The sequence below is a fragment of the Cucumis sativus genome, chromosome 5 (assembly GCF_000004075.3).
Source record: "Cucumis sativus cultivar 9930 chromosome 5, Cucumber_9930_V3, whole genome shotgun sequence".
In the NCBI taxonomy this organism is placed as follows: domain Eukaryota; kingdom Viridiplantae; phylum Streptophyta; class Magnoliopsida; order Cucurbitales; family Cucurbitaceae; genus Cucumis; species Cucumis sativus.
The window spans coordinates 24,588,982-24,615,191 of NC_026659.2; the positions used below are offsets into that span (position 1 = coordinate 24,588,982).

Consider the following 26,210-nt stretch of genomic DNA (forward strand, 5'->3'; position numbering starts at 1 on the left):
ATGGTTAAAGTGATAGATTTTTAGAATGTCTTCCAGATTCTGAATTATTTTATTTTCAGATTTTATACAAAATTAACCTTTCTATTTTACTTTTAAATTATAACAATAATATCATATTCTACTCTTAAATATGATGTAATAAATGAATCATCATAAACTAAAATAAACTACATCTATCTTTAAATATTTCCATACATTTTATTATTTAAAATAATTTTTCTCTCTTTATTAAATTAAGCAATTCAATTAACCCAAGTTTTATCATTTATTTAGTTTTAGAACTATTTTTCTACACATACTTTGTGTATAAGTTGAGATAGATGATATTTTTAGATTATTTTTTTGAAATAAATAACTATATATATATATATATTAAAATATTCACAAGTTATACCAAAATTTTAGATTCTATCAATTATAGAAATTGATAGACTTCTATCAATGTCACTCATAGAAGCATATCAGTAGCTATTAATGTCTATGATTTTATATAACCTCAAAATTTTGCAGTATGTTGTAAATATTTTGTGAAATTTACTATTTTTGACAATTCTCTAGTAGGAAGATTCGAGATGTAAACTACGTGATATCATAGGGTGTATTTATTTCCATATGTGTATTTTCTTATTTCTATTTTATCATATTTTTTTCAAAATATCTCATGTGGGCCAAATTTTTGTGAAAAATAATAGGGAGTTGACCAAAATGTCATGTATATCCCTAGAGTTTGTGATTTTATTTTATTGATGATTTTTTTAAAAAAGGAACTTATTGTCGTTAATATTAATAATAAAGCTCATAATCAATGTCCAAACGATAGTCAATGGGTGAGTTGAAAGTTCGAATCTTCGTTTTTCTTTTGATCAAATAAACTTATTACCCTTAATAACAGGTTATTGTTAGAAATATTTTTAACTATAGTGAAATGACGTAGTATATATTAATAGATACTTGTTTTTATTAGTGCTACATAAGGGTGGTCTGTTGGTATCTTTCACTAACGACGATATTCTATCAATATTTATTAATAGATACTTGTTTATTATTGCCTTTCAATAACACTCTAGGGATGTGTATGGGTTGGGTTAGATTTGTCAAATCAATTGAATTTTCGAATAGATCGAGTTGATAACCTGAAATGACTTAAATTGATTGGATCGAGTTGTCTGGTTGTCGAATTATTTATTTTTATTTTCTTTTTTAAATAGTTTCTTTTGTTAATTTAAAAAACTTAAATTTGTGTACAACATATATTAGTAACTAAAATTTCATCGAATTTCTTTCAATTTTATTATTTCATTCAACTTTCACATTTTCAATTAGCATCGTTCAAGTTTATATTAATTAATTAAATAAAACAATATTAAAATTTTTTAAAGAGAAATTGTCAAAAATATTTACAAACTATAACAAAATTTCATAGCCAGTGATATCTTTATATTTATATCAGTGGCATTGATAAGTCAATAATAGAATGATATTACTGACTATCATTGATAGAGTCTAAAACTTGGATAGTTTGTAAATATTTTAATTTATTTTATTACTTTTAAAAATGTCTCTTCTTTGATAAAATCATATATTTTGTTGCCATTTATTTCTTTTTAAAAAAATAATAAAATTAAGTAAGTAATCAAAGTCAACATGTTATTTTGCCCACATAGATATTTCCTTAAAAGATAAAATAAATTACAATACAATATAAAAAAACAAATTGAATTGATGTTATTTGAAAATGTTAAAAATAAAAAAATAAAATATAGTATAATTATCTTTCAATTATAGATATTGATGTACTTCTATTCGTGTATATGTTTAACAATGTATTTTTTTTGAAGTTTTATAGGAGAAAAAACAACATATGTATTCTTTGAGAAAAAAAAACATATGTATTCTTTTTCATCTTATTTTCACTGAGAATGGAACGATTATGTTAATTTAGATGTTAATTAATTAAGCACATTAAAAGTCATATTTTCGTACTACTCGAGAAAAAGAAAACAAAGCAAAACAAACTTCATTTGATGACCATTTAGGTTTTTTAGTTTTTGGTAAAGACGGCCCTCTAAATAGTTTCTTAAAGACAATACTCAGACTAATTTTACACGTACGTTTGCATGACATCAATTATATTGTCTCACACCTTCCCTATGCCTTATGTTATAACATTAGGTCTCAAAATCCCTAGCTGCTTGCTAAGTACCTTAGTTTGTATATACTTAAATCATTGTTTATATTGCATCATACACTACATTTACTTAGGTTTCAACAACTTGAAAAGTAAAACTTAAACATACAATTTTGTTTGTAATATTTGAAGAAAAAGAAAAAGTAAGAAGAGAGAATTTATGAGAAGGTACAATTTTAGTTCTAAGGGTGGTTGGAATTAGGAAGAAGAAGCAGCAGCAGAAGTGTGGAGTTGAATTAAAGAAGCATAAAACCCATCTTTGATTGTAAGAAGTTTTTGATGCTTACCTTTCTCAACGATGATTCCATTCTTAACGACGGCGATCAAGTCGGCATTCATGATTGTTGAGAGACGATGAGCTACCACCACCGTGGTTCTATTCACCATCACTTTATCTAGTGCATCTTGCACGACTCGCTCTGACTCTGCGTCCAACGCGCTTGTGGCTTCGTCTAGCAACAATATTCTCGGGTTCTTTATGATCGCTCGGGCGATCGCAACTCGTTGTTTTTGGCCTCCAGATAATTGCACTCCTCTCTCTCCAACAACCGTGTCGTATCCATGTTGCAATCCACTTATGAAGCGGTGCGCATTTGCTGACTCCGCCGCTGCTATTATTTCCCCTTCGCTCGCCTCCCCATCCCCTCCTTTTCCATACGCTATGTTGGCTCGTATAGTTTCGTTGAAAAGGACTGGCTCTTGGCTCACTAGACCCATTTGTTGTCTTAGCCATTTCAGTTGTAGCTTTTGGATTTCTACTCCGTCGATCGTTATGGTGCCCGAATCAGGATCGTAAAACCTCTGCAATAGAGCGATCACCGTGGATTTCCCACTTCCACTTTCTCCAACAAGAGCTATTGTCTGAAACAAATATCACACCATAATCATAACCATGAAACATAGATATCACATCACAATCATAATCAAGGGAAATAGTCAATAAAATTAACCTTAAAAAGATTTCATCGTTCAGAACTAGCACTCTTCCGAATAACTCATTGAAATAGTTTTTCCAAATTTGATTCTATTAGATCGAGATGGTATGTAATATTTCCCAAAATTTACTTCTTTTCTAAGTAAGAAACCATATCACAATCATGCCTAGATTTTGAGTTAAGTTTTTATCGGAACATCACAAGAAGATTCAAGGAAAACTATTTCAATGAGTTCTAAAAAAAGGTTTAGTTGTGTAAGATAAAAACCTTTTAGAGTTATTTCAAACCATTTTCCCACAATCAACTTCTTCTTTCACAGATGATTTTGAATACCTTGCCAGGATGAATGTGCAAGCTGAGATCTCTAAATATTTGTATATTTGGCCTTGAAGGATACTTAAAGCTGATATGTTTAAGCTCAATTTCTCCTCTTAAATTACTCAATACCAATCCAGAGTCATTGCTTGGATCTATCTTTGATTCCCTATCTATTATTGCAAACACCGAAGCAGCAGCAAGTTTAGCTTTGGTAGTGTCTTGAGTCATAGAACTAGAATGAGAAATTCCAGTAGCAGCCATTGTCAAAGCAAAGAACACCTACATTGTCCACAAATTCCTCATATGTTAAAAAGAAGAAATGACAAATAAACAAAAAAAACCAGAAATAAAGCAAAAGGGGGATGGATTAATTTACTCGAAACACGTCGGAAAAAGTCGTTCGACCACTGTCTACCAAACGAGCTCCGATGTAGAATGTAAGAGCGTATACGTTGAACAATAAGAAGAAAGAGACTCCAAATCCAATTCCACTAATGAGGCCTTGTCTTATTCCTGATTTCAATGGAGCTTCACATTTGGTTTTGTACATGTTCATCACTTTATCTTCTGCACAAAAAGAAGCAACGGTTCTTATGCCTCCCACTGCATCATTTGCTACTTGACTTGCTTCTTCATACATACTCTGCATTGCAGACAAAAGATATTCATGTTGTTTCATGTATAAGTTGAACCTAAGACCTTCTGCATGGGTTGAGATATGCACACTGCTCATAACTAACAAAGCATTTTGGCCCCATTTTTCCATAAACAAGAAATGAGAGGGAGAAAAAGAAGGAAAATTGGAGTGAGAATCACTTTTAAGACTAATAATTAAGCAAATAGCAACATTTCTAAAGAATTTCAAATATAGCCAAATTTATTGGTGATAAACTTTATCATTGATAGACTCTTGTGAACTATAAAGTCTATCACGGATAGACTTAAGAATGGAATCTAAATTTTCTACTGCCTCAACATAAATACAGAAATGCAAGAAGAATGTTATCAAACAGGTAAAATTACACAAAATAAGGGATTCAAGACTCACCTTAGCATCGCCGCTAAATCCTCTCATGAATCGAATTTGAATAAGAGAATTAATCCCAATAAGAGGAATGAGAGCAAGAACAATGAGAGCCAATTCCCAGCTTGCAACAAAAGCAATCACTAAACCCGCAACAGCAGAAGCAACATTGCCTACATTTTGAGAGAGTGAATCCCCAACCAAGGCTCTTACAGAAGCTGCATCGGATGATAATCTTGCACCGATGGCTCCACTAGAATGTTCAGCCTCATCAAACCAACTCACTTCCATATGAACCACCTTCTCGAAGCACAGGGCTCTGATGCGCTCGATTAACTTACATCCTCCTACCGAAAAGAAGTAAGCTCGCCATGGATGAGCCACCAATGAAGCCACACCAAGAACTATATAAATGATAGCCCAAAACTTGGTATCTTTTTTGAGTTGGTTTGGAGGAAGGTAGAATGTCTTTATAACAGTTGAAATTAGTAGCCCAAAAATGGGAAGTATCACTCCACACACTACTGCTCCAATTGTTCCTATTAGAAGCACTGGAATCTCTGGCTTATTAAGTCCAGCGAGACGGCGGAGAGAAACGGGAGGAGCTTTTATGGATTGATCTTCAATTGTGTCATCAATGTCACCGGCATCTGGCAAGTCGAGTCCTGTTGTTAAACCGAACATAGATAAAGACCGACGGCTGCTGCGACCAACGGATGATCCTCTACTTATGGATCTTGGATAAGGTACCTTCTGACTTGATTGTCTCATTGATTCCAAAGAAAACTCTGGTCGATTTACGTCGTCTGAAGCTCGTTTTGTGTCTTGGTTTGCTTCTTGGAGGCGTATTAGTTGTGAGTATGCACCGTTTGGATTCGTGATGAGTTCTGAGTGGGAACCTGCTCAAGATGAAAGATTTTGTTAGATAATTCAACAATGAATACACCTTTCATCCATCCGACTAATGCACTTGGGTCAATCGTGGTTTAACAAATTTATTGTGCTTTTCATATGCATGACCTCTTTTCAAGGATCCAAATTTATTATGCTTTTCTAGGCTTTCATAAACATGGTCAAATTATCGTAACAATCCTGAGATGCGCACATGGTGTCCTTAACTACTCTATTTTCACTCTTCCTGCTCTATACTCAATCTGGCTAGAGTGAGTATTGAGTAGCTAGAGCAAGTATAGAGTAGCTAAAGCGAGTATTGAGCGTCAAACACTAAACCACCATACGTTAATCTCAGGAGGATTGATGATGCAAGCAAAAGGCCATAATACCTAACATTTTTAGAACCTATACCTTTTTTCATTTGAGCTCCTGTTACTAAATTCCCAAAAAGTTTTATACTACGAATAGTGAAAATGAATGAAATGAAGAAGATGTAAACAATACCTTTCTCAACCATTCTTCCTCTGTGAATAACAGCAATAATATCAGCATTCCTAACTGTGCTCAAACGATGGGCAACAATCACAGTAGTTCTATTCACCATAATCCTATCTAAAGCCTCTTGCACAACTCTCTCAGATTCTGCATCAAGTGCACTTGTGGCTTCATCAAGTAGTAAAATTCTAGGATTCTTCAAAATTGCTCTTGCTATTGCTATCCTTTGCTTCTGCCCTCCAGATAGTTGTGTTCCATGCTCTCCCACCATAGTATCCAATCCCTACAACTCATCAAATTAAACTTTAAGTAATATGTTCATGTTTTAAATGCATTCAAATATATACAAAAAATTGTCATAAGTAAACTAAAAAAGCTTTCATCTTTTGTCACTGGCACCCTTTTAGCAAATTCATTGAAATAGTTTTTCTCCATCCCTCCCAACTGACATTGACATTTGAATAAAAAGTATTGACTTCATCTTATATCTAAATTATAGATTCTTTTGGGCTTCACGGTGGAATCTCAGCCATTTGGAAATACAGGAAACTGAAATTGGGCATAAGGAGATTCGATATAAGGTGTGTGGTAAAAATAACAGAATTTTTTGAGAGATTACAGAATATTTAAAAAAAAATATGTAAAATCTTGGTGTTCATCCATGAGATTTCACCATGGTAGTTTGAATATGAGATAAAAAATTTAATTTTCCATTCAAATTTTGGTAGTCGTTCTCGACGAACAAATAAGAACTATTTCGATGAACTTTTTAAAAGAGTCCATTGTGAAAATGAAAACATTTTGATATCTATTTCTGATGGTCAATTATAGAATTACCTGAGGCAGTTTGTCAATAAATTTAGCAGCATTTGCTAGTTCACAAGCACCTTTAATTTCCTCCTCAGTTGCATCATCTTTTCCATATGCAATATTATCTTTAATAGAGGCAGTGAAAAGTATTGGTTCTTGGCTTACAAGACCGATTTTTGTTCTAATCCATCGAAGCTGAAACTCTTTCAAGTTAACGCCATCGATGAGTACCTCACCGGATTGTGGATCATAAAATCTCTCTATCAAACTGATTACTGTTGACTTGCCACTCCCACTCTCCCCAACTAATGCTGTAGTAGTGCCTCTAGGAATGTGCAGAGAGAAGCCATTGAATATGGCTTCATCTGGCCTGGTTGGATAACTAAAATACACATCTTTTAAGTCTATGTCCCCTTGAATATCCTCCAATGTTTTGCCCTTTGGATCATAAACATCAATATTTGGCTTCCTTTCGATTGTCTCGAACATCTTATAGGCAGCAGCTCGACCTGCAGCGAATGCACTCATACATGGCGATATTTGACCCAAGGACCTGAAAGAAATTTTGCATATGAATGTTGAACAAAATGGGATGGATTTGTAGATATACAAAAGATTGTTGTGCACTTACATTGAGCCAGCCAAAACAGCTACAATGACATTTATTACTTGGCCCCCATTATAGCCTTTCTCTAGTATCATCTTTCCACCAAACCAAACAGCTAAAGAGTATGAACAAAATACAATCATCATTACCATACCAATTCCTATTCCACCTCCCAAGCCTTCCTTTACACCAGAATTATAAGCATGTACTAGGAACTTCTTGTAACTTCTTATAGCTTGTTTCTCACCCGTAAATGATGCTACCTAAAAATACAACTATTTTAGTAGTATGAAATTAAAAATCAAACATAAACATTAGAGAATCGACATGAAGATTTACGTAGTTCACTGAGGGGGTGTTTGGACCAAGAAATTGGAAAGTGAGGAGTTGTGAACCCTATACCTTGTTTGGCCAAAGGAGTTTGCAAATCCTACCAAGAGTTCACAACTCTCACAACTTCACTCCTTGTCCAAAACACCCATTCACAGTGTGTATCAGCTACGTCATATTAGATTGTGTCTCCCTTAGATCTTGTCTCTTTAACATCGGTGTTTAGAACACTAGATAACATATTCAAGACATTCCAACACTTGAGTTTCAAGCTAAAATGATCACCTACATTCATCTTTCTAAGTAATAGAGAGATAAATTGCAATATATACCGTTCTTATCGAGCCAATAGTTTGCTCGACAACATTAGCAGCATTCGCATAAGCACTTTGCCCTCGAGCAGCCATTTGATACATGTATCGAGCAATGGTTGCTCCAGCTATCACAAGAAGTGGGATGGCAGATAACATTACCAATGCCAACAGCCAACCTCTTACAAAAGCAATTGTGAAGCCTCCAATAAAAGTTGTAATTAGTTGGACAGTTTTCCCAACCTATATAAGAAGAAGATCAACAATGTTAGTTTCTTCTTTCCTTGTGTTGAAGAATCCCACACTACAGGGAACTAAGTTTCCGCCCAATGCTTCAACAAGCGTCAGCATGTGGGTCTATACGGACACCGTAGTGACCATCATCGGGATAGAAATTTGAAAAACCTGGAATTGTGAGTTATGATTATACCTTTTCACCCATAGCATCTTGAATTAGGACAGTGTCACCAGACATTCTACCTACAACTTCTCCAGTATTTGTTTCTTTGTCAAAGAAAGCAACATCTTGTCTCAATATAGTTTTCAAATACAATCCTCTAATCCTTGCAGCTTGTCTTTCCCCTGTCACTATCCAGCATGACACCTCTGCACATAAGTTATCTGATTAGACACGTCCCGTTTAGTTTTATGATTAACACATGTTTGGAAGAGATTATAAAATAGTTAACATCACTTTTGTCATTTTCAAAATCACTTTTAAACGTGATTTTAATCATCCAAAACCAACTTTGACAATATGAAAGTTGCATTTAAAAGTATAAAATAAGAATTAGGTTAGTTTTGATTGATTAACGTTGTGTTTTTCAAAGCGTAATTTTGAAATTGACAAAAGTGATTTAAACAATTTTGAAATTACTCCCAAACAAGCACTAATACGTATATATATATATATAAGACTTTGATTGATTTTGGTATCTACTTACGAAGAAATGCTGCAACTGCAGTTCCAATGGCCAAGTACACAAATTTTAGGCACACCTACATGTATATGTATATATATGCTTAATGCCTCAACATGAGAAAACAACCAAGATACGACTCTTATAAAATGAAGGGAAAGTGAAAAGATCGATTTATACTCCTAAACTTTAGAGATTGTATCAATTAGAATTCTGAATTTCTTTTGACCTATTCATATGAAACTTATGATTTGAGTCAATATTAAACTCTTAAATGTTCATAAGTCAATCAATTTAGACATTGAAATCATCCATGCATTGATTCAACTCAATCATGTGCAGACTTCTTCAAATCTCAGTTTAACAAAAATGCACGACTAGAGTCAAATGCATGGACAATTCTCCAAGGAAGTTTTGATTAAAAAGTCTAAATTGATCGATTTATGAAAGTTTAGAAGTTTAATATACAATTAAAAAATTTCCATGAGATTTTCCGAAAGAGAACATAATGGAAGAGGTAAACTGACACACTCACAAAAGTTCAATGCTTAAATTGATACAAACCCTAAAGTTTAGAGGTATAAATTGATATATTTTCTTTAAAACGTAATAGAAAAAGTTGAAGATTATAAATTTGTTTAACCTTGGAAACTGCAGAAACAACATCGTGGGTACCCTGATTGCTTCCAAAGGAATTGATCAATTGTCCAAAGAGCACTGTCATTAAAGGCATTCCCACTCCATTTCCTATGCCTCCAATGCTTCCAACAAACATAAGTAAGTAATCATATGAATCTGCAAAGGAAAACAGCTTAAGAAAAGGGACAGATTTTGCTTTTTCCTCTTCCTCTTCTTTCTTCTTTTTATTCTCCTCTCCCTTTTGCTTCCCATTCATGCTCGGGCTGCTTGATCCCGTCGGCGATGAGTTCTCAGACGTATTCCTCTTCCAAATTAGGCCATTTTCTACCTTGTCATTTGATGTCTCCATCTAGTCTTGGATTACTTTAATTTACACCTACAAAATGCAACACCAGATGACCATGATTGTTGAGTCAAACTCACTTTGTCAATACATATTTATAGTTGATCAATAACTATGAAAAGCATATTCATTCATTCATTTGCAAGGCAAAGGCGAAGCAGTAGCAGAAATGATCAAATGTTGACTTTTAAACATAAGTTTTGTTGCAATGTAATGAAGTGAATAGTTTCGATAATCTGAACTTTTAAATCATACATATAGACAATATCAAATCGATCATCAAATTTGTACCGATATCGTTATTCTTCTGTTATATTTGGTGATAGAGAGCGATCCCCGGTCATAAAATGCATCAACATGACACATTTGATCTTGCTAAATGTCAAGTTATCTCAAGATGTCTAGTTCACAAACATTCACGTAGAGCTACCCAAGAGCATATGTCATATATGTGTAGAAGTAGGTTCAAAAGACTCTCTCATATACAATTTAATAAACAATTATTACGAACATATATTAATCTACGATTCAAGAATATCATATTTTTTCAATCATCCTAAAAATCATATTCTCTTCACTAATTTACTTCTAAACACGAAATATTTCTCACTCTTTATTTTCTTTTAGAAAGTTTGAAATAGTTTTATAAATAAAATATCTCAAACATTGTAAACTAGCTGATTTGAACAATTTTGAAAAATGTTAATGTAATTTTTATATAACATTCTATACGTATTTACTAAAATAGAATACTCACAAAATTGATACGTTATGCTTTGAATCATAAGCTTATGCTTTTTCTGCTTCTATCTAACCTGAAAAGTCATAATAACCATATAAGAGCATACGAGCAATAGGCGTGAAATCTTTAAAAACGATTGTTTGTATGCCAATAATAACTCAATGCACCGTGACAGTTTGACAGTTTGAACACATCCTCCTCTATGGTTAGAGTCGATTTGAACATTCATTAAATGGGTTATAGTCTATTCGAAACATGTTATCAAAAAAAACCAATAACTTTGATGTAACGATGCTTACCTCTCCATCAAATATCATTTTCTTATAACTAAAAGAAAAGTTTCCCTGTTCAAAAATCAAAACAACGCTCTTCATGTTGCCAATGTCGCGAAGGAAAAAAAGAGCTCGAGTGTGAGCTTTACCCAGCGCTTAGCCAACCATATGACGCCAAGCGTCAAGCCTTGTTTACGTTTTTCAATTCTCCATTTTGTTCCTTTCTATCTGACTTTTATAAATCATCCTTACTTTTTTTTCAAAATAAAAATTATTAAATTTTATTTTTGCGTAGGGTAGAGATATAAATTATTAAATATTTTTCTAAAATTTTATTAAAGATTATTTTTGTGGAGAATATATGAGATATGTGAACCTTTTTATTGCTCTTTTTTATTGGATCAAACAATGAAATAAAATAGCATAATTTTGAAGGATTCAAAGAGAATCATCTATTTAAAATATTAAAAAAAAAAAAAAGTGAAAATAACAACAAATTTTAAATTTTAAATTACTGAAATTTAAAATAAATCTATATATATATATATATATAAAGATTGGAGAAAATATTCTCTTTTTAAGCATCTCTTTTATTTTATGTTATTTTATCATACTCATCATCATCATCTTCCTCTTCAATTCACATCTTATTTCCTCTCTGCACCCTTTCCAAGTCCCATAAGTTCTTGCTCAAAAAAGAAATTAAAACAGAACCCTTTACATCATTTGATTACCATATAATTAAGTTTGATTTCTATTTTTGTCTAATCCCATTTTTTAAAAAAAGAAAACTACAACAAGAAGAAGAAGAAGGAGAAGGAGAAGAATTTGATTAAAGAAACATTGAAGTGATTGTAGAAAAAGAGAGGAGAAAAGAAGAAGCAAAAACTTACCAAAACATGAGCAATCCATAATTGCGTTTAAGCTCCATAGATATCCTTTCCAACTTCACCCCAAAACCTCTCCTTTTCCCTATTCCGATCCCTTTTTATAAACTAATAATTAGCCCTCCAAAGTCTCTCCTTTACCTACAATATAATGTAACATAAACAAATTTTAAAATAAGATGTCAAAAAAATTGAATAAGGACTTGGTCTGATCCTATATATATATATATATATTACACACTTCATCTGGCTTATGTGTGTATGTATGTATGTATATATACACATCTTGGTTTTCATTAATTATTTCACACTCAACAAATTTAATAAACCAATTAATCATAGTCGCTTGCTCGTATATATATTAATCAACTAATTATTTCATTTAAATGTAACAGTTGACTAATCTTTTAATCATCTTTTGTTTAGATATTAACCAAATTAAGTCCGGCCCCCCAGGAGGACTTATTTGTCTTTTTACATTTCTAAATTTTGTTTATTCTTTTTATTAAAAAAATAAAGTCAAATTGTTGGTTTAGGGCAAAAAAATAAAAATAAAAAAAAGGTTTAAAGTTGAGAGGCAAAAGTTGTTCAAAGTTTTTTCCTCTTTATTATTGTGTTCGTTTGTTTTTGTTTTTACAAAGCAAGACTCAACCACGTGTCTATCACACATCACACCCACCTCCAACCCACACGTGCCTTCCCGCTTCCTTTTCGTTTTTGTTTTCTTCTTCTTCTTCTTTTCCTTCTAAATATCTAAATTAAGAATCGCTTTCATTTTTCCCATGTCTTTAGTTAATTAAGAATAATCACATTGATGTTGAATGAAAAATTAAATCAATCCATTGTTGATTTTTTTTTTTGTTCATTTGGATTTATTTCGTTTTTTATTCGATAAATTATCGAAAATGGTAAATTTAACAAAATATTTATAATATATAGTAATTGAATTAATATGCTTTATAGAATTATTTTCACTTTTGATTTTTTGAATAAGTCATTTTTACTACTTTCAAACTAAATTTAATTTGGGTGTTTTTTATAAAATGAAATTGGACATTTTTGTTTTGTTTTTGTTTCATTGGCATTTTTCTAAATAACAAACATAAAACTTTTCTAATAATTTATATCTTTTTTTTTCTAAATAAAAAATGTACAAAAGATTATTTAATTAATTTTGGAGTGTACTTTTAAAGGTGTATTTATAAAATTGGTTTTTGTTTGCTTTTTATTGGTTTTTCATTTAAAACATTGATCAAACCAATATATTTTTTTTTGAACTTTATTATTACACATCAATTTCATTATCAACTAATCTTATTTTAACACAAAATTGGTACAAATATAAATTTAAACTTTTATATATATAAGAATAAATTTGATAACACTTTTACAAAGAAATTGTCGAACTTCCCCAAAGAAACAAACTATCAACCAATACTTAAGACCTAAATATATACTATTGAGTTCGAGATACCAAATAGAAACTAAACTTAACATCTATATATAATCAAACCACACGTGATTACATAATGTTTGCACACATCCTTCGTAAATGAGATGAATTCATACAAATTTCATTCTTCTTTTTTTTTTTTTTTTCATATTTTCCTTGTTTACCCAACAACTTTAACTCTTTTCTTTTCTTCCTTTAATGTACAAATTAAGTGAATAAAGAAATGAGTACTTAGAATTTGTACACAATGACTCCACCAAACTCAACCTTACATTTATAAATATGGTCAATAATTTTTCCATCTTGAAAAGAGAAAAATGTATATGTATATATTATATAGTTGATGATGTAATTGATACAAATTAAAGTGACTTCAAGTTGGTTATTCTTTATTACATTTGTTTTTTTGTTAATTAATGAAGCATAGTAAAATTACGTAAAACAAGACAACTTTTTTTCCTTTTCTTCTAATTAATTGCATATCTTAAAATTAAAAATTAAAAAAAAAATCATTTTTAAATATTCACACGAAATATAAGAAAATAATTAATTCAACACGATAATATAACAAAAATAATTATGTAATATCGTTATATTTGGCAAATAATTTTATAAAAAAAATTCTATAACTAAATAAAATGTGAGTCAAAGTTCATAAATGAATTTTGAAGTATTAATTTCTTATGTAACAGTTGTCCATTATGAAATATCAACTATGACTAATTTTATGATCCATCCTTTTCCTTTTGCAATATTTGTCTTATTTGATTTTCGAATTAAATATGCAATAATATCAATAAAAGTATATAAATGGAATAAATTAAAATGTAGAATAAGAACTTTTAGTTTTGTTTAAAAATACAACTTAGCTTCCAAACTTTTTCACTTAATCTAACATTTAATTTAACCTATTTAATGAACATATATAAACACGAATCTAAAACTTTATAGACTACACTTTTAACCTTGTATCGACGTCAAGAAGTTTACGGTTAAATCCACCACCTTTTATTATATACTAAAGAAAAAAAATTATTACATGATATAAATTGTAGTCGAGTCAACGAAGTAGCTAAACTTTAAATATAAACGTGAAAAGGTTTTCTTTTACGTCATTCAATCTCTAGAAGGTGGTCACTATCATTCATGGACAATGAACATAAGGAAAAGTCTTTGCTTGCTAGCAAGACTAATGCTCTAATTCTTTTTTAATATATTGCATACATTATGACCTTAATTAATTATATATATATATGGTTACGTTAGAGCCAGCTGCCATTATAAGTATTCTTCTTTTAATAAATAAAAACTTTAGTATATATAGGAATTAATTAATGTACTGTTTTTAATATAGTATAGTGTTTTATTATAATACAATTAGTAATTTTGAATTAAGTTTTAAGTATTTATTGAAATGGAAAAGGGTAATGCTAACTTGAATAAATTAATACGTTTTGTCTGTGAAACGCTTTAATCTCTATAGATATAATATTTTTAACGATATATGCTCTTATAATACTAAATTAACGTCATTTTCAAATATGTAAAAGAGATTCAAATTTATGATTGATAAGCATTAATAAACTCTTAGTAATTTTTAAAAATGTTATGATATTGATAGAAGTTTATTTAGTGTTTATCATTCAAATAATTTTAAATACATCATTTAAAAAAATTAAATTGTTTGTGATAATATGACGAAGTTAGTTAATACGACTAAATAAATGATGGCATGTATTAATTAAGTTAAGTCACTAATACGATAAAACGTCATAAGTTCAAATTTCTACCGTTTTAATTATAAAAATATATTTTAAAATTTTATTTCTGTTTTTTTCTTTTATAAATTATTTTGAGTAGTATGCAAATACTAAATTATATATATATAAAAATATGTCTTATTCATTTTAATAATTTAATTGATTGTTTATAGTTTTTTTAATAAATGAGAATGTGAATATTTTGGTAATATTGAGATCTGATGTGTGTAAGCTTTGCATATGCAATGAGGTGTAATTTAAATCTAGATCACGTGGCTAAACTGGCTGTTTAGTGTTTAATGATATGGTTGCAATGAAGCTTAGGAAGGCAGCTTGATGGGGAAATGATCTTTGAGTTTGAGTAAGAATCTCTATAATATATTTTCTTTCTTTTTCTAATCTACTTTATAAAACTCTTGTTTTCTTTCTTAATCTTTTATTTTTTTCTAAATTACTATATAATATAATCATTTTACCCTTTTTCATTTTTTATTACCTATAAATCTAAATCCTTTGTATCGAGTTCTATTTTCATATCAAATATTTCGAGATTCTTGTCGTTGTAAACGAATGATGAAGTGATTTTTATATTTGAATGATTAAATTGTCAAACAATGAACCTTGATAAATTAGAGCTATAAATTTTAATTAATGACATACAAATTTTCTTTTATTTATTGAGATGCTTTTTTTTTCTTTTCCTTTCATAATTTACTAGAAAAATAAAACAATTACAAAATATATTTATATATATATAACTGTACGAATTTGTAAATAAATATTTGTTTTATAAAATATATTTATATATATATAACTCTACGAATTTGTAAATAAATATTTTCACTATGAATCACAAAACACAAGAAAAACAAAATTTCAGTCAACATCAATACGTGAGTTTTATTTTATTTTTATTCTATTGAACGTTGTTCTTGTGATTTGCTTCAACATTTTCATTTGGGTATATTTGATTTAAATGTGTTGATTATATTTATTTCTTGGCATAAAAGATTAATAAAATAATTTAGCAAAATTTGTTGGTTATTTATCAATTTAATTTATATGATTAATATTCTAAAGCTTAATCATGAAAATATAGAAATCACGTCATCATTCTATTAAAAATTAATGGAATTCCAACATCAGTTTCTCAATTATTAATCTATATAAAATTTGTGAATGTTTAGCAAAATATTTTTCGACAATGATATTCATTGGCTTGACATTAACGTGTGTAATATTATTATTAAATAAATAAAATCAATCACTTGAGTTTACCTAAAACCAATACATTTGACTCATATCTAAATAATTGGTTGTTTACGTCAATCAATAAACTAAGTTGATTGCTATATGAGTTTATGTTATCCTTTTGCTCTAGTTGAGCTAAGTAGAGGAGACTCAACAACAACATAAATTTTGTAGACGGTGAACCAATAACGAATTGGAGAAACCGATGGTTAATCAATTTGGTTAGTACAATGCATGGTTTAGTTCGATTTTTTAATTATTAGTGATGATTTTGGTTTAAATTTCTTTAAAAAACTAACATAAACTGAATTGCTTATACTCTTATATGACAACATCATGATGTATTTAAAAGTTGAAACGGTATAGTATTGAGGTGTCACACATTTCATTCCAACGCATTTAGGTCTCGATTAATGAAACGATAAGTATTATAATAACAAAATTATAATTTAGATACTAAAATTTATTTTAAGGTAAAAATAATTAAACTTATTACGTGTGAAGATATATATATACATATTTTGGGTGTGGATATTTTTATTTGAGCAAGAGGATGACGAATAAACTATTGAGATAGTTTTTATTAATCACAAATTTAGTCATGGGAAGTTAAAAGTTTAATTCTTATATTATGAGCAAACTTTATTAAACAATGTGAACTAAATTTGAACTTTCTCATCCGACGATTGGTTATTTGGACAATAGAAGTGGAAAGGAAAAACGTTGATCAAAGGAAAAGGAGTTGAGAGATTTGGTGAAGAAAGGAGAGGCGATGGGGCTCTTGAACGCACCATGTCATCAGACGAATGCCTTTTCTTGGCAACGGAAGCGAGCCCACGATTCCCACGGGTATTACTGCCGAGCCTTGAATCGGAACCACATGCACCGGTGGTCCAAACCCATAGTCCACATCGTTGAATCCAAGCCTTCCCCATTCCGATATGAACAGTGTAGAGTACTCAAGTGGCGGAGCAAACGGGTCCGATACCAATTCCGATTCCCTCGTCTTCTGTGCTATGTACTCTCCAAATTCCCTTCCCACACTGCTCTTCGCTTCTTGTATCAGCTTCACCACTTCGTAAATGGGCATCTCCCCAATTCCCTTACTCCAACTGCTGATTCGCACTGGAAAGAAGCAGTTGCCGTAAAACCCTTTTGGCAGCGGCGGCTCCACCATTTGCCGGCAGTTCGCGAAGAAAACTAGCTTTATTTCTTGATTGTCGTCACCGGAAGCCTCGTAAACCGCCCGTGTTCTACTCCTCCAAAAACACGCTGCCACAATTTCAAAGGTGGAGCAGGTAATTCCTGTTGATTCTTGAAACTGTTTTTTTAGTGCGTTTATTCGATCTATGGGAATATCGATGTTGGTGTGTTGTAGGCTGTATTCGGGCAGGGGTGGGGGAGGGATAGGAATTGCAATTTGATGATTAATTAGGGCATTTTGAGGAGGATTAGGAAAGAAATCTCTATCCCATGTAGGCTTAATGGTGGGAGCTTGGTCAATTCCTCTAGCGAATTCCCCCACAGCCTTCAAGAATTGGGCAGCTCCAAGGCCATCACAGATACTATGGCAGAAAATCAAACCAATCACAAACCCTCCACAAGCAAACTCCGTGATCTGCATCTTCACAAGCGCTTCTGCTTCTGCTTCTGATTCAGATTCATGTTCCTCAGGAAGAAGAAGATGAAAGGGAATCGAACTAAGATCATCCAAATACATAAGGGAATCAAGGGTTGAGTCTGAAGAGGCTTCCACGAACAAAACTCCATTTTCTTGGTTAGAGCAGTCAAGTTGAAGAGGGTAAGTTTGTGGTTTAAAGCGTCCAGCAAGAGGGTAGTAAGGAACCAAAGCTTTTGATAATGCTTCTCTAACAATGTTGGCAGGGGAAACTTCAGCAGAAGGGGAATCTCTAAACACATGGAGAGTACGAGCATTGCATCTCAACACAGGGAGGCTGTCAATTGGGGATAAATGAAGAATGGTTGAAGGAGTTTCTCCACAAGGCTTAACCAAACTGGGCTTGCATCTCTTTACATTCATCTTGCAATTACTACAATCCATCAAGATCAACAAACTGAAATGGTACCTGCTTCTTTCTCTTGCTCTTGCTCTTGCTCTTGCTCTTGCACTCTATATATTTATGTGTGTGTGTGTGTATATAATAATAGAAATGTGGTCTTTAGCTTGAAGCAAGTCTAATCCTTGGCTTTCAAGTGCTCCAAAGTAAACTTCCTAATTGCTTACAGCACAATGTATGTTTCTTTAACTTTGTGTTAGGTGGATATCACTACTAATTTTCAAACTTCATTCGATTACATTTCTTACAGTGCTTTGGATCATTTTTGAACATCTGTGTTTTAAAGGTAGCAAGCACTTAGAACATGATGATTGAACTAACAATGTCTTTGCACTTACTGCTCAGATAAGCTCCCACCAGAATCCACTTTCCAAAATGGAGCATTTTATATCCTATCCATTATCCATTACTCATTAAATGACATCAGACATGGGTATTGCCAATAAAAAGGCAGGAAATTTTTGTATACTACGGTAATACCTACTACTTCTCTTCAGAATTTTACATGATATTAATTTATTATCCATTTATTTCATAGATTCTTAGGTTAAGATACTATACTTGCTATAGTTTCAAAATGTTCATTTACACTTTGAACTTCGCTTTATTTTGGTCCTCGGTGACAATTTTTGTCTCTTCATTTTCATTTTTTAAGGATCAAAATGATTATATTTTCTTAAGATTCATGAACCAAAATGGACCAAAGTTTAAAGTATAGGTACCAAAATGAATATTTTTAAAGCACGTTCTAAAATGAACCAAAATCAAAAGTATAGAGATCGACGTAATATTTAAACCTAATTCTTAAATTTTATTTTTGTGAAAAATAATGAACAAAGGTAGTATGAAAATTTTCTACACTATCGTAATACTAATCTTTTTCCCAAGAAAAACGCCCATTTTCCACAGATTCACGCCACTAAACTTCTGTCTACAAATATTTTCTGTGCAGTGCTGAATGGCCCTGAATCCCACCTGGATCCAAATCTCCATATCTTCCATCCATTTGTGAGAAGATGGGTTTCATGTCACTGTTTTGATGGAGAGAGCTATCCCTATTGAGGTTGAACTGATCCAACAAGAAGAAATGAACACACAAAGGAAACAGTGGAGAAGAATGATATCTGTAGGGTCAATAATCCAGGTAAACTATGTAAGTGGAAAGTTATGTTATTGTTTTTTTTTCTTAAATGAGAGTTGTTGGTTTGGTAATAAGTGGAAACTACTCGCAAAAATGAACATCGCATAGAAAGGAGTTCTTGGTGAAAAGTGGAAATCCGAAGTACATAGATTTCACGATTGTGGTAGTCAAAATTGTCTACTAATGTGGAATATTTTTTTGTACTATACATTTATTGCATCTAACACTCATGTGGGGTTAACTAAATAAATTATGTATCCAAACATAACTTCTTTTTTGCCTTTAGGTGTATGCCACTCTTTGTTTTTTAATTTTTAAGTTTCAAAATATTTCATATTTAGGCCTCTGGAGTTTTATTTTTGAGTTTCGGTTTTATATTAATCACTAGATTTCATTAACTTAATTTTATTGTTAATATGTATTATTTTAAGGTTACTATAGAATGAAGTTTTACGTTTAATTAGTGGGATGGAAATAGTGAACGTATTTGCGAAGACTAAAGTGGGTATTTATTGAAATCTAAGATTATAAATGTAAATTTTAATTATAAATATCAAATCAAAATCAAAATCAAAACTAAGGTGACCAAAAACATTTTTTTTCTTTCCAGATTTATTTAGCTGTGAATGGAGTGTTTTTGTCTATCAAAAGCATTCTATATTTTCCCTATCAAAGCATTGTAATCCAATGGGAGCCTTGATTTCTGATTTAAATCCATTTCTTGGGAAATTGTTGGACACAACGTTCAAAATGCTATCTTCTCTTCTATGATCTTTTCCAATCTTATATATTATATTTTAACTAATTTTCTTCATCTCTTAAATAATTCTTTTATACAAGATTACAATAGAAATCTTAATAGAATTAGGCTGGGCATAAAATAGATTTCGGTTCATCTCGTATAAAATTGTTGTATTGAAGAGTCAAATTATCATTTTTTAATGTTTTTTATACAATTTTATTTAGAATGGATCGAGATTAAAATTGTACTGAAAAGTCCAAAATTGTCAATTAGTAAGAAGATAATTCATCAACTTTTTAAGTTTTTTTCAGTACAATTTTGTCTCGAATGAACCAAGGTCATAATTTTTTTTCAAATATATCCATCTGTACGTTGGAATATTTCAACAAAACAATTGAAAAGTTAAATTTTTTTAATATTTTAAAAAAATCTAATGTTTAAACGATTCTTTTAAAGAGTACTAGTTTTACCAGACTATTAACCGTTTCTAACAATTTCTCCCATTTCTAGCATTTCAATATTTAACTCTTTTCCCTTCGAGACGATTACATAAAAACCCAAAAGAACTAAACATTACGAAAAAATTGGCTCATGAAAGTTAAGAAATTTGTCCTCAGGCTTACATCATCATCGATGAAAATCATTAAATTACTTATTTTTCTTTTTCTCTTGATGAAATCTTTGTTTTTTTTCTTTTCCTTTCCTCTTCTTTATCTTTCTTGAGCTTTGCCTCCCCCGTTGATCACATTCCTCCTTGCTCTCACGACATCTCTTCCATTTCAGCACCTCAGTGTTGTCATTGCTTCTCTTCACGAGATTGCGTTGCAGAGGGTCTCTTCTTCATGAGTCAAATCTATCTCTGTTGTTCACTCAAGTTTTCAATATCGACGTGTTTGTATTGGAGTCTGAGACTCAAACGAGAGAGAGAGAAGAGAGAAAAGAGAAGAGCAGAGTGAAAGAGCAAGAACATTAACGCAAGAAAGTGAGAGGATCAATCTACGTTTACGAAGTTTCATTTTGGCAATTTCTCCCAGATATAATGCAAGCGAGAAAAGAAAAAGTATGACATGTCTTGTTTTAGGCTCAAAATTTGAGTACTGAATCCTAAATAAGACACTATCAATGTGTGGCAAAAGTGTGTGTTTGTGTATATTAAAAAGTTCACCAAAATTTAATTCGGTAATCATTACCCAAACATGAAGATGCAACAACGATGTTTCGTGTTGACCAGGCAACGGAAAAACATGGAAGGAGAAGGGAGAGAGTACTTCCACCAAATCCCCCATTATATAGAGAGTACAAGTACTTCTTGCACATGCAGTACAACCATGAGTTGAAATTGGAGTTAGCCAAATAACTGTACTGTGTACTACATTCATGTATAGAGGGGAGAGTTGTACTTAGCACAATGTAGAATGTACTGAAACACAAGTCTTAGCTAGGGCTAGGCTATGCAGGTGCCTATTATTTAAGCCTGATATTCTCCAATGACCATGGAAATCCTTCAAACACACAGCACACAACAATGGTAAGTAGATCAATTTGGGGTTTGGGGTTTGGGGGTTGGGGGAGAAAGAGCAGCGGGGAACAGACAGAGCATGAATGGAGTCCTCAACAGACTTAAAATCAAATCAACACAAACCTTTATATCTTACTGTTGTGCCTCTACTCATGCACTGCCTCTTCCCTGGCTGCCCCTTATTTTTCTATCTCCATCCCCTTGTATCTAGATTTCTTTGCTTCTCTTTTCCTTTTAACTTTTGTTATCTATTTTAGGTAAGATTACCATTTTGTTAGTCCCCTATACTTGAAAGTATTAAGAACTAAAATGATAAGTTTAACCTTTGTTTTAACTTCCAACAAAGTTTTGCCTTTTTCAGGATCAGGATGACTTCTCCGACGAATTCAAAACTCCTGTTTACAGCTCTATCAATTCTACTACTACGACATACTACTAATCATTGTAAAATAAATGAAATTTAATCCCTTCAAAATTGTATTGTGTGTAACCCCCACCACGTTCTACTTGTGTTGTACTTCTATAAGAAACAAATTTTTTTCTTGTTTTACCTGAATCAAATGCAAAGTGGGGAGATCTTATTGATGCAATGCTTCTCCTCTTCACTACCACTACGAAGAAGAAGAAGAAGTGAAGGATGCAATTGCATCCATTTCCTGTTGCAATAACAGAGCGTCCACGAATATATCCAGATTCTCCCCCTGCATTACCTCCTCAATTGAGTGGTCGGTAATGCCTACTCGATGATCTGTTACCCGCCCCTGCGGAAAGTTGTATGTGCGGATGCGTTCCGATCTGTCCCCACTACCAATCTGTATTGCATCATCATTTTAACATAAAAATCACTAGGATTATGTTTATAATCATTCAATACTTTTTGGACTACTAAAATCTTACCTGTTCTGATCGAAGTTTCGATCGACTGCTCTGGATTCTACGTCGTTCCATTTCGTATAGCTTTGCACATATTAATTTAAGCGCCTTTGCTTTGTTCTGTCCCAAACCAAACAAAACAGAATCGAGTTCAAACCAAACAGAACTATCGCAACAAAATCATATAAGCAATAGAAACATCATTGTTCCTATCCTACCATATGTTGGGATCGCTCGTCTTGTATGGTCACAGTCAACCCAGTTGGAACGTGAATCACTCTAACAGCACTATTTGTGGTATTTGCATGCTGACCTCCTGAACCGCCTGATCTGAACGTATCTATTCTTAGGTCCTCGTTCTTCAACTCTACATCTACCTGCACATTACCTCAACAATATCACCACCCAAAACTAGAACCATAATCAATTCTTACTCTGGATATATTCATTTTCTAGGAAGAAAATGGCTTGGGTTGGACCTCGTCTGCTTGAGGGAGAATGGCTACAGAAATAGCACTCGTGTGAACTCGTCCAGCTTTCTCTGTCACAGGAACTCGCTGCTCAAGGAAGACAACGGTTTATCAAGATCCCATTGTAGCCGTTGGTAAATATTGAATAATGCTAAAAGGCTAATGACATGCATGTCAACAAAACCTGTACTCGGTGAATTCCACTCTCAAATTTAAGTCTTCCATACACCCCAGCACCTGATATCGCAGCAATGGCTTCCTGCGATAAACGATGATAAAGATACAAGATATTTACTTCAAATGAAATTAAAATTTGCTAATGATATCACCTTATATCCTTTTAGATCTGATTCTGTTATGTCTACCACCTCAAACTTCCAGCCTTTCTTCTGTGCGTATCTCTCATACCTATTTTGATCCACAAGAAATAATCTTTCAGGAACGAGTGGAATGATAATTAGAACAAGTGATACTGAACATACTATGTAACTCTCACTCACATTTTGAATATATCCATGGCAAACAAAGAAGCTTCATCTCCACCAGTTCCTGGCAACTCTTTCTATTAGCTATAGCTGTCAGACATAGGAAACAAAGAAAAGAAGAACCAGAAACAATGATGGCTACGTTCGGTAATATGCACCACCATGACCTACCTGCTCTCACCTCCAGGATGGAATCCCTCTCATCAGCATCATCTCTGGGAAGTAATGACTTGAGCAAGAACTGCTGTAATCTTTTCTCTTCTTCAACTGCTTGTTCCAATTCCTCGGTAGCCATATCAAACATATCTCTATCCTCTGAGGATTCCTCCATCAGCGTTCTCAAACCATTAATTTCCTACAGCAAGAACACAATCATAAAGATTTTTTTTATCTCCTTCTATAAATATTACAACCACACACTGTTCATTGGGGTAACGACTGCCTCGAAGACAGCCCACTTTCAAGAATTCCAATAGGCGTCTGGAATCCAAACAAATAGGGTGTATTGGTATAATTGTGACAGAACAGCATGAAAATGGATTATCTTTGCACCTAAAGGAAATAACCCAGTCATTTGTTCACCATTTCAGAGGTAACATCATAAGCAGTTCGTAATGTAAAGAAAGACAATATCCAATTTGTTGACGGTACTCCATACCTTCTGTTTAGACCTCAACTCAGTTATTAGATTCATCGTATCTCTGAGTTTTTTAAGCTCCTTGTTAGCCTTTGCGTACTCGGCTGGTGGGGCTTCTGGCTATCTTCAAATAATACCATGAACATAGCAAATTAAGGTCTAAAATTAAAAGAGAAAGGAGTAAAAGATAAGAGTAGGAAGGGTGAGAAGATTTTAATTATTCGTTTAATTTACTTTATTGTTTTTCTTTTGTGATGAGAAACAAAATTATAAGATTTATTAAGAGAGACAACTTGTACTAAGAGATAGCTAAGAAAACTATGTTATAAAAAATCCAGCTATAAGATTCTTTTTTCCTGGAGCATAGCCAATGATTTTCTTTAATCCAAATTGCCCAAAAGAAAGCTATAACCATGTTTATCCAAATTATTTTTTATCCTTATAGAAAGGATGTCCTGGGAGAGTGGATGAGAGGAAACCTTTGGTATGGTGTGGTAAAGCCACTGACCAACCAAAGAAAGAGATCATATCATCCCAAAAGTCTGGAAGCTGTGACCTTAAGATTCAGCTTCATTCATGCATAGAACCAAGATTGATAAATATGGCATACGGTGCTGCAAGGGGTCTTAGACATTGAAAACATTATGACCTAGCTCCCAAAGAAATAGTTTTACCTTCTTTGAAGATGGATCAATCCAAATGGAATACGATAAAAAGGTTGTTTCTAGAGAGCAATGATACATTTAAGCCAAGGAAAGATTTGGTAAGGAATCTATGTATTTTCCCAAATGTGTGTGATATATGGCTTCTATCTCATTCAATTTGTCGCATAGCTTTGAATATATTAACTAAACCTTTTTTTTTTTTTTTTTTGCAGCGATGACTAAAAACTAAATTTTCGAAGCTGAAGCATAAAAATTTGAGAATAAGCGGTACCCGATTGATTATATTTAGAAGAAAAGTGTTTCTGAGCTCAATAGCCGTCAACCTTTGTTCCATTATCTTGATAAGCTCCATTGATAGCTGCTGCGATTGAACTTCCCCTATTTTAAACAAATTTGAAGAAATCCTTAGATTATAACAGACTAAGCATCGAATAATACACTCAAACATTCCAAACAAAAGGCAACCGCCAATAACAATACAATTTCATAATTCAAAGTGAAAGAAGATAAAGAACCTTTAGAATAGAAACGGAGAGATAGAGAAGAAAGAGGATCAGATGGTAATGAAAGTAACGGATTTTTAGTAATGCCTGAAGAATCATTGCGGCAGTGTAGGGCAAGTGTTCGGACTTGTTCAACAAGCCGTATAGTTCCTCGATTGATTCTCATAATGCAATCTTCTCTATCGAGTCTGTAGTGATTGGTAGTAATAATAAATTAATCACAAAATTGAGAAAGAAAAGTTGAGAAGAAGGCTGAAGGCAAAGGCAGAGAGAGAAAGGAAAGAGAAGAATGATGAGGTTCTTCGGCTCCGGTACGGCTGTCTGGAATCGGGGAAGATAGGAGGAAAGCTAAAATATGGACGCCGGGAAATGGTGTATTAACTCTTCGCGTTCTTCTACGGACGCCCCCGCCAAATGAAAAATGACCTACACCTTACGATGGCGTGGAAGGAAACTTTGTATCTTCTCAATATAATTTGCTATTTTCTACTATTCATTCTTAACTCTAAAATTGTTATTCATACTCAGATTTGTAGGAATGATCCAAAAATTGGACTCAAAATGTCAATTGTGTTGATTTTAAAAAATGAAAAACAAGAAAAGGAAGAATTGTATAAGTTTATAGGTTAGAATGATGTGTTTAAGTATAATATTATAATTAATGTTTCAAGTAATTCTTCACTTTTTTTGTCAGTAAGCCTAATAATCTTCTAAAAGTTAAACGAGTATTAGGTGTATGTTATTCTCTCACTAAATTTAATTTGTGAAAATCATCATCTTGACATTTATTGTTCTATACAATGTTTACAATTTTATTTCATAATCGAGAAAATGATACTCCTTACCCATAGTAGTTTTCATATGTAGCTTTTAAACTTGTTTGTGATCATTTTTTTAACATTAGCTATCACTCTTTTT

The 26,210-nt window shown here is 32.2% G+C and overlaps 3 protein-coding genes and 1 long non-coding RNA gene across 7 annotated transcripts; 1 reads left to right on the forward strand and 3 right to left on the reverse strand.

Annotated features, from left to right (window-relative positions):
• Nucleotides 1–2,172: 2,172 nt before the first annotated feature.
• Nucleotides 2,173–11,948, reverse strand: LOC101202823 (ABC transporter B family member 4). Of its 3 annotated transcripts, none has more exons than XM_031886296.1 (13): nucleotides 11,722–11,941; nucleotides 10,572–10,629; nucleotides 9,476–9,847; nucleotides 8,857–8,911; nucleotides 8,343–8,518; nucleotides 7,934–8,155; nucleotides 7,296–7,534; nucleotides 6,692–7,217; nucleotides 5,864–6,137; nucleotides 4,490–5,364; nucleotides 3,818–4,084; nucleotides 3,457–3,720; nucleotides 2,173–3,049 (listed from the first exon to the last, which is right to left on the reverse strand). In XM_031886296.1, exons 3-13 carry the CDS (start codon nucleotides 9,818–9,820, stop codon nucleotides 2,387–2,389), a joined length of 3,906 nt encoding a protein of 1,301 aa, XP_031742156.1. In that variant the 5' UTR covers nucleotides 9,821–9,847; nucleotides 10,572–10,629; nucleotides 11,722–11,941; the 3' UTR covers nucleotides 2,173–2,386. The 3 variants fall into 3 exon arrangements, with proteins under 3 accessions (XP_031742156.1, XP_011655539.1, XP_031742157.1); XM_031886297.1 differs by having other exon boundaries at nucleotides 2,941–3,049; nucleotides 3,391–3,720; nucleotides 11,722–11,948; XM_011657237.2 differs by lacking the exon at nucleotides 10,572–10,629.
• A 4,785-nt stretch (nucleotides 11,949–16,733) lies between these two features.
• Nucleotides 16,734–18,473, reverse strand: LOC101222140 (acyl transferase 4). The gene has a single exon (XM_004135309.3). It carries the CDS (start codon nucleotides 18,239–18,241, stop codon nucleotides 16,907–16,909), a length of 1,335 nt encoding a protein of 444 aa, XP_004135357.1. The 5' UTR covers nucleotides 18,242–18,473; the 3' UTR covers nucleotides 16,734–16,906.
• Nucleotides 18,474–20,624: 2,151 nt separating this feature from the next.
• On the reverse strand, nucleotides 20,625–25,768 carry LOC101221745 (peptide chain release factor 1). Of its 2 annotated transcripts, XR_004216793.1 has the most exons (12): nucleotides 25,305–25,768; nucleotides 25,061–25,167; nucleotides 24,146–24,244; nucleotides 23,659–23,842; nucleotides 23,503–23,551; nucleotides 23,332–23,410; nucleotides 23,187–23,261; nucleotides 23,012–23,089; nucleotides 22,751–22,909; nucleotides 22,557–22,652; nucleotides 22,211–22,471; nucleotides 20,625–20,999 (listed from the first exon to the last, which is right to left on the reverse strand). XR_004216793.1 is itself a non-coding variant. In XM_004135308.3 (11 exons), exons 1-11 carry the CDS (start codon nucleotides 25,456–25,458, stop codon nucleotides 22,271–22,273), a joined length of 1,281 nt encoding a protein of 426 aa, XP_004135356.1. In that variant the 5' UTR covers nucleotides 25,459–25,767; the 3' UTR covers nucleotides 21,957–22,270. The 2 variants fall into 2 exon arrangements, 1 of the variants encoding a protein (XP_004135356.1); XM_004135308.3 differs by lacking the exon at nucleotides 20,625–20,999 and having other exon boundaries at nucleotides 21,957–22,471; nucleotides 25,305–25,767.
• Nucleotides 20,999–22,550, forward strand: LOC105435555. The gene is made up of 2 exons (XR_969600.2): nucleotides 20,999–21,668; nucleotides 22,021–22,550. It is a non-coding gene; the product is annotated as an uncharacterized LOC105435555 (long non-coding RNA).
• Nucleotides 25,769–26,210: the final 442 nt, after the last annotated feature.

Coding starts and splice junctions, on each gene's coding strand:
- LOC101221745 (XM_004135308.3), bottom strand. CDS start 25,458: ATGAGAATCAATCGAGGAACTATACGGCTTGTTGAACAAGTCCGAACA. Junction 25,168..25,304: donor TCTCCGTTTCTATTCTAAAG/GTTCTTTATCTT, acceptor TGTTTAAAATAG/GGGAAGTTCAATCGCAGCAG. Junction 23,262..23,331: donor CAGATCTAAAAGGATATAAG/GTGATATCATTA, acceptor CGTTTATCGCAG/GAAGCCATTGCTGCGATATC.
- LOC101222140 (XM_004135309.3), bottom strand. CDS start 18,241: ATGGATTGTAGTAATTGCAAGATGAATGTAAAGAGATGCAAGCCCAGT.
- LOC101202823 (XM_011657237.2), bottom strand. CDS start 9,820: ATGGAGACATCAAATGACAAGGTAGAAAATGGCCTAATTTGGAAGAGG. Junction 8,912..9,475: donor TTGTTTCTGCAGTTTCCAAG/GTTAAACAAATT, acceptor ATATACATGTAG/GTGTGCCTAAAATTTGTGTA. Junction 8,156..8,342: donor AAGATGCTATGGGTGAAAAG/GTATAATCATAA, acceptor CTTCTTATATAG/GTTGGGAAAACTGTCCAACT.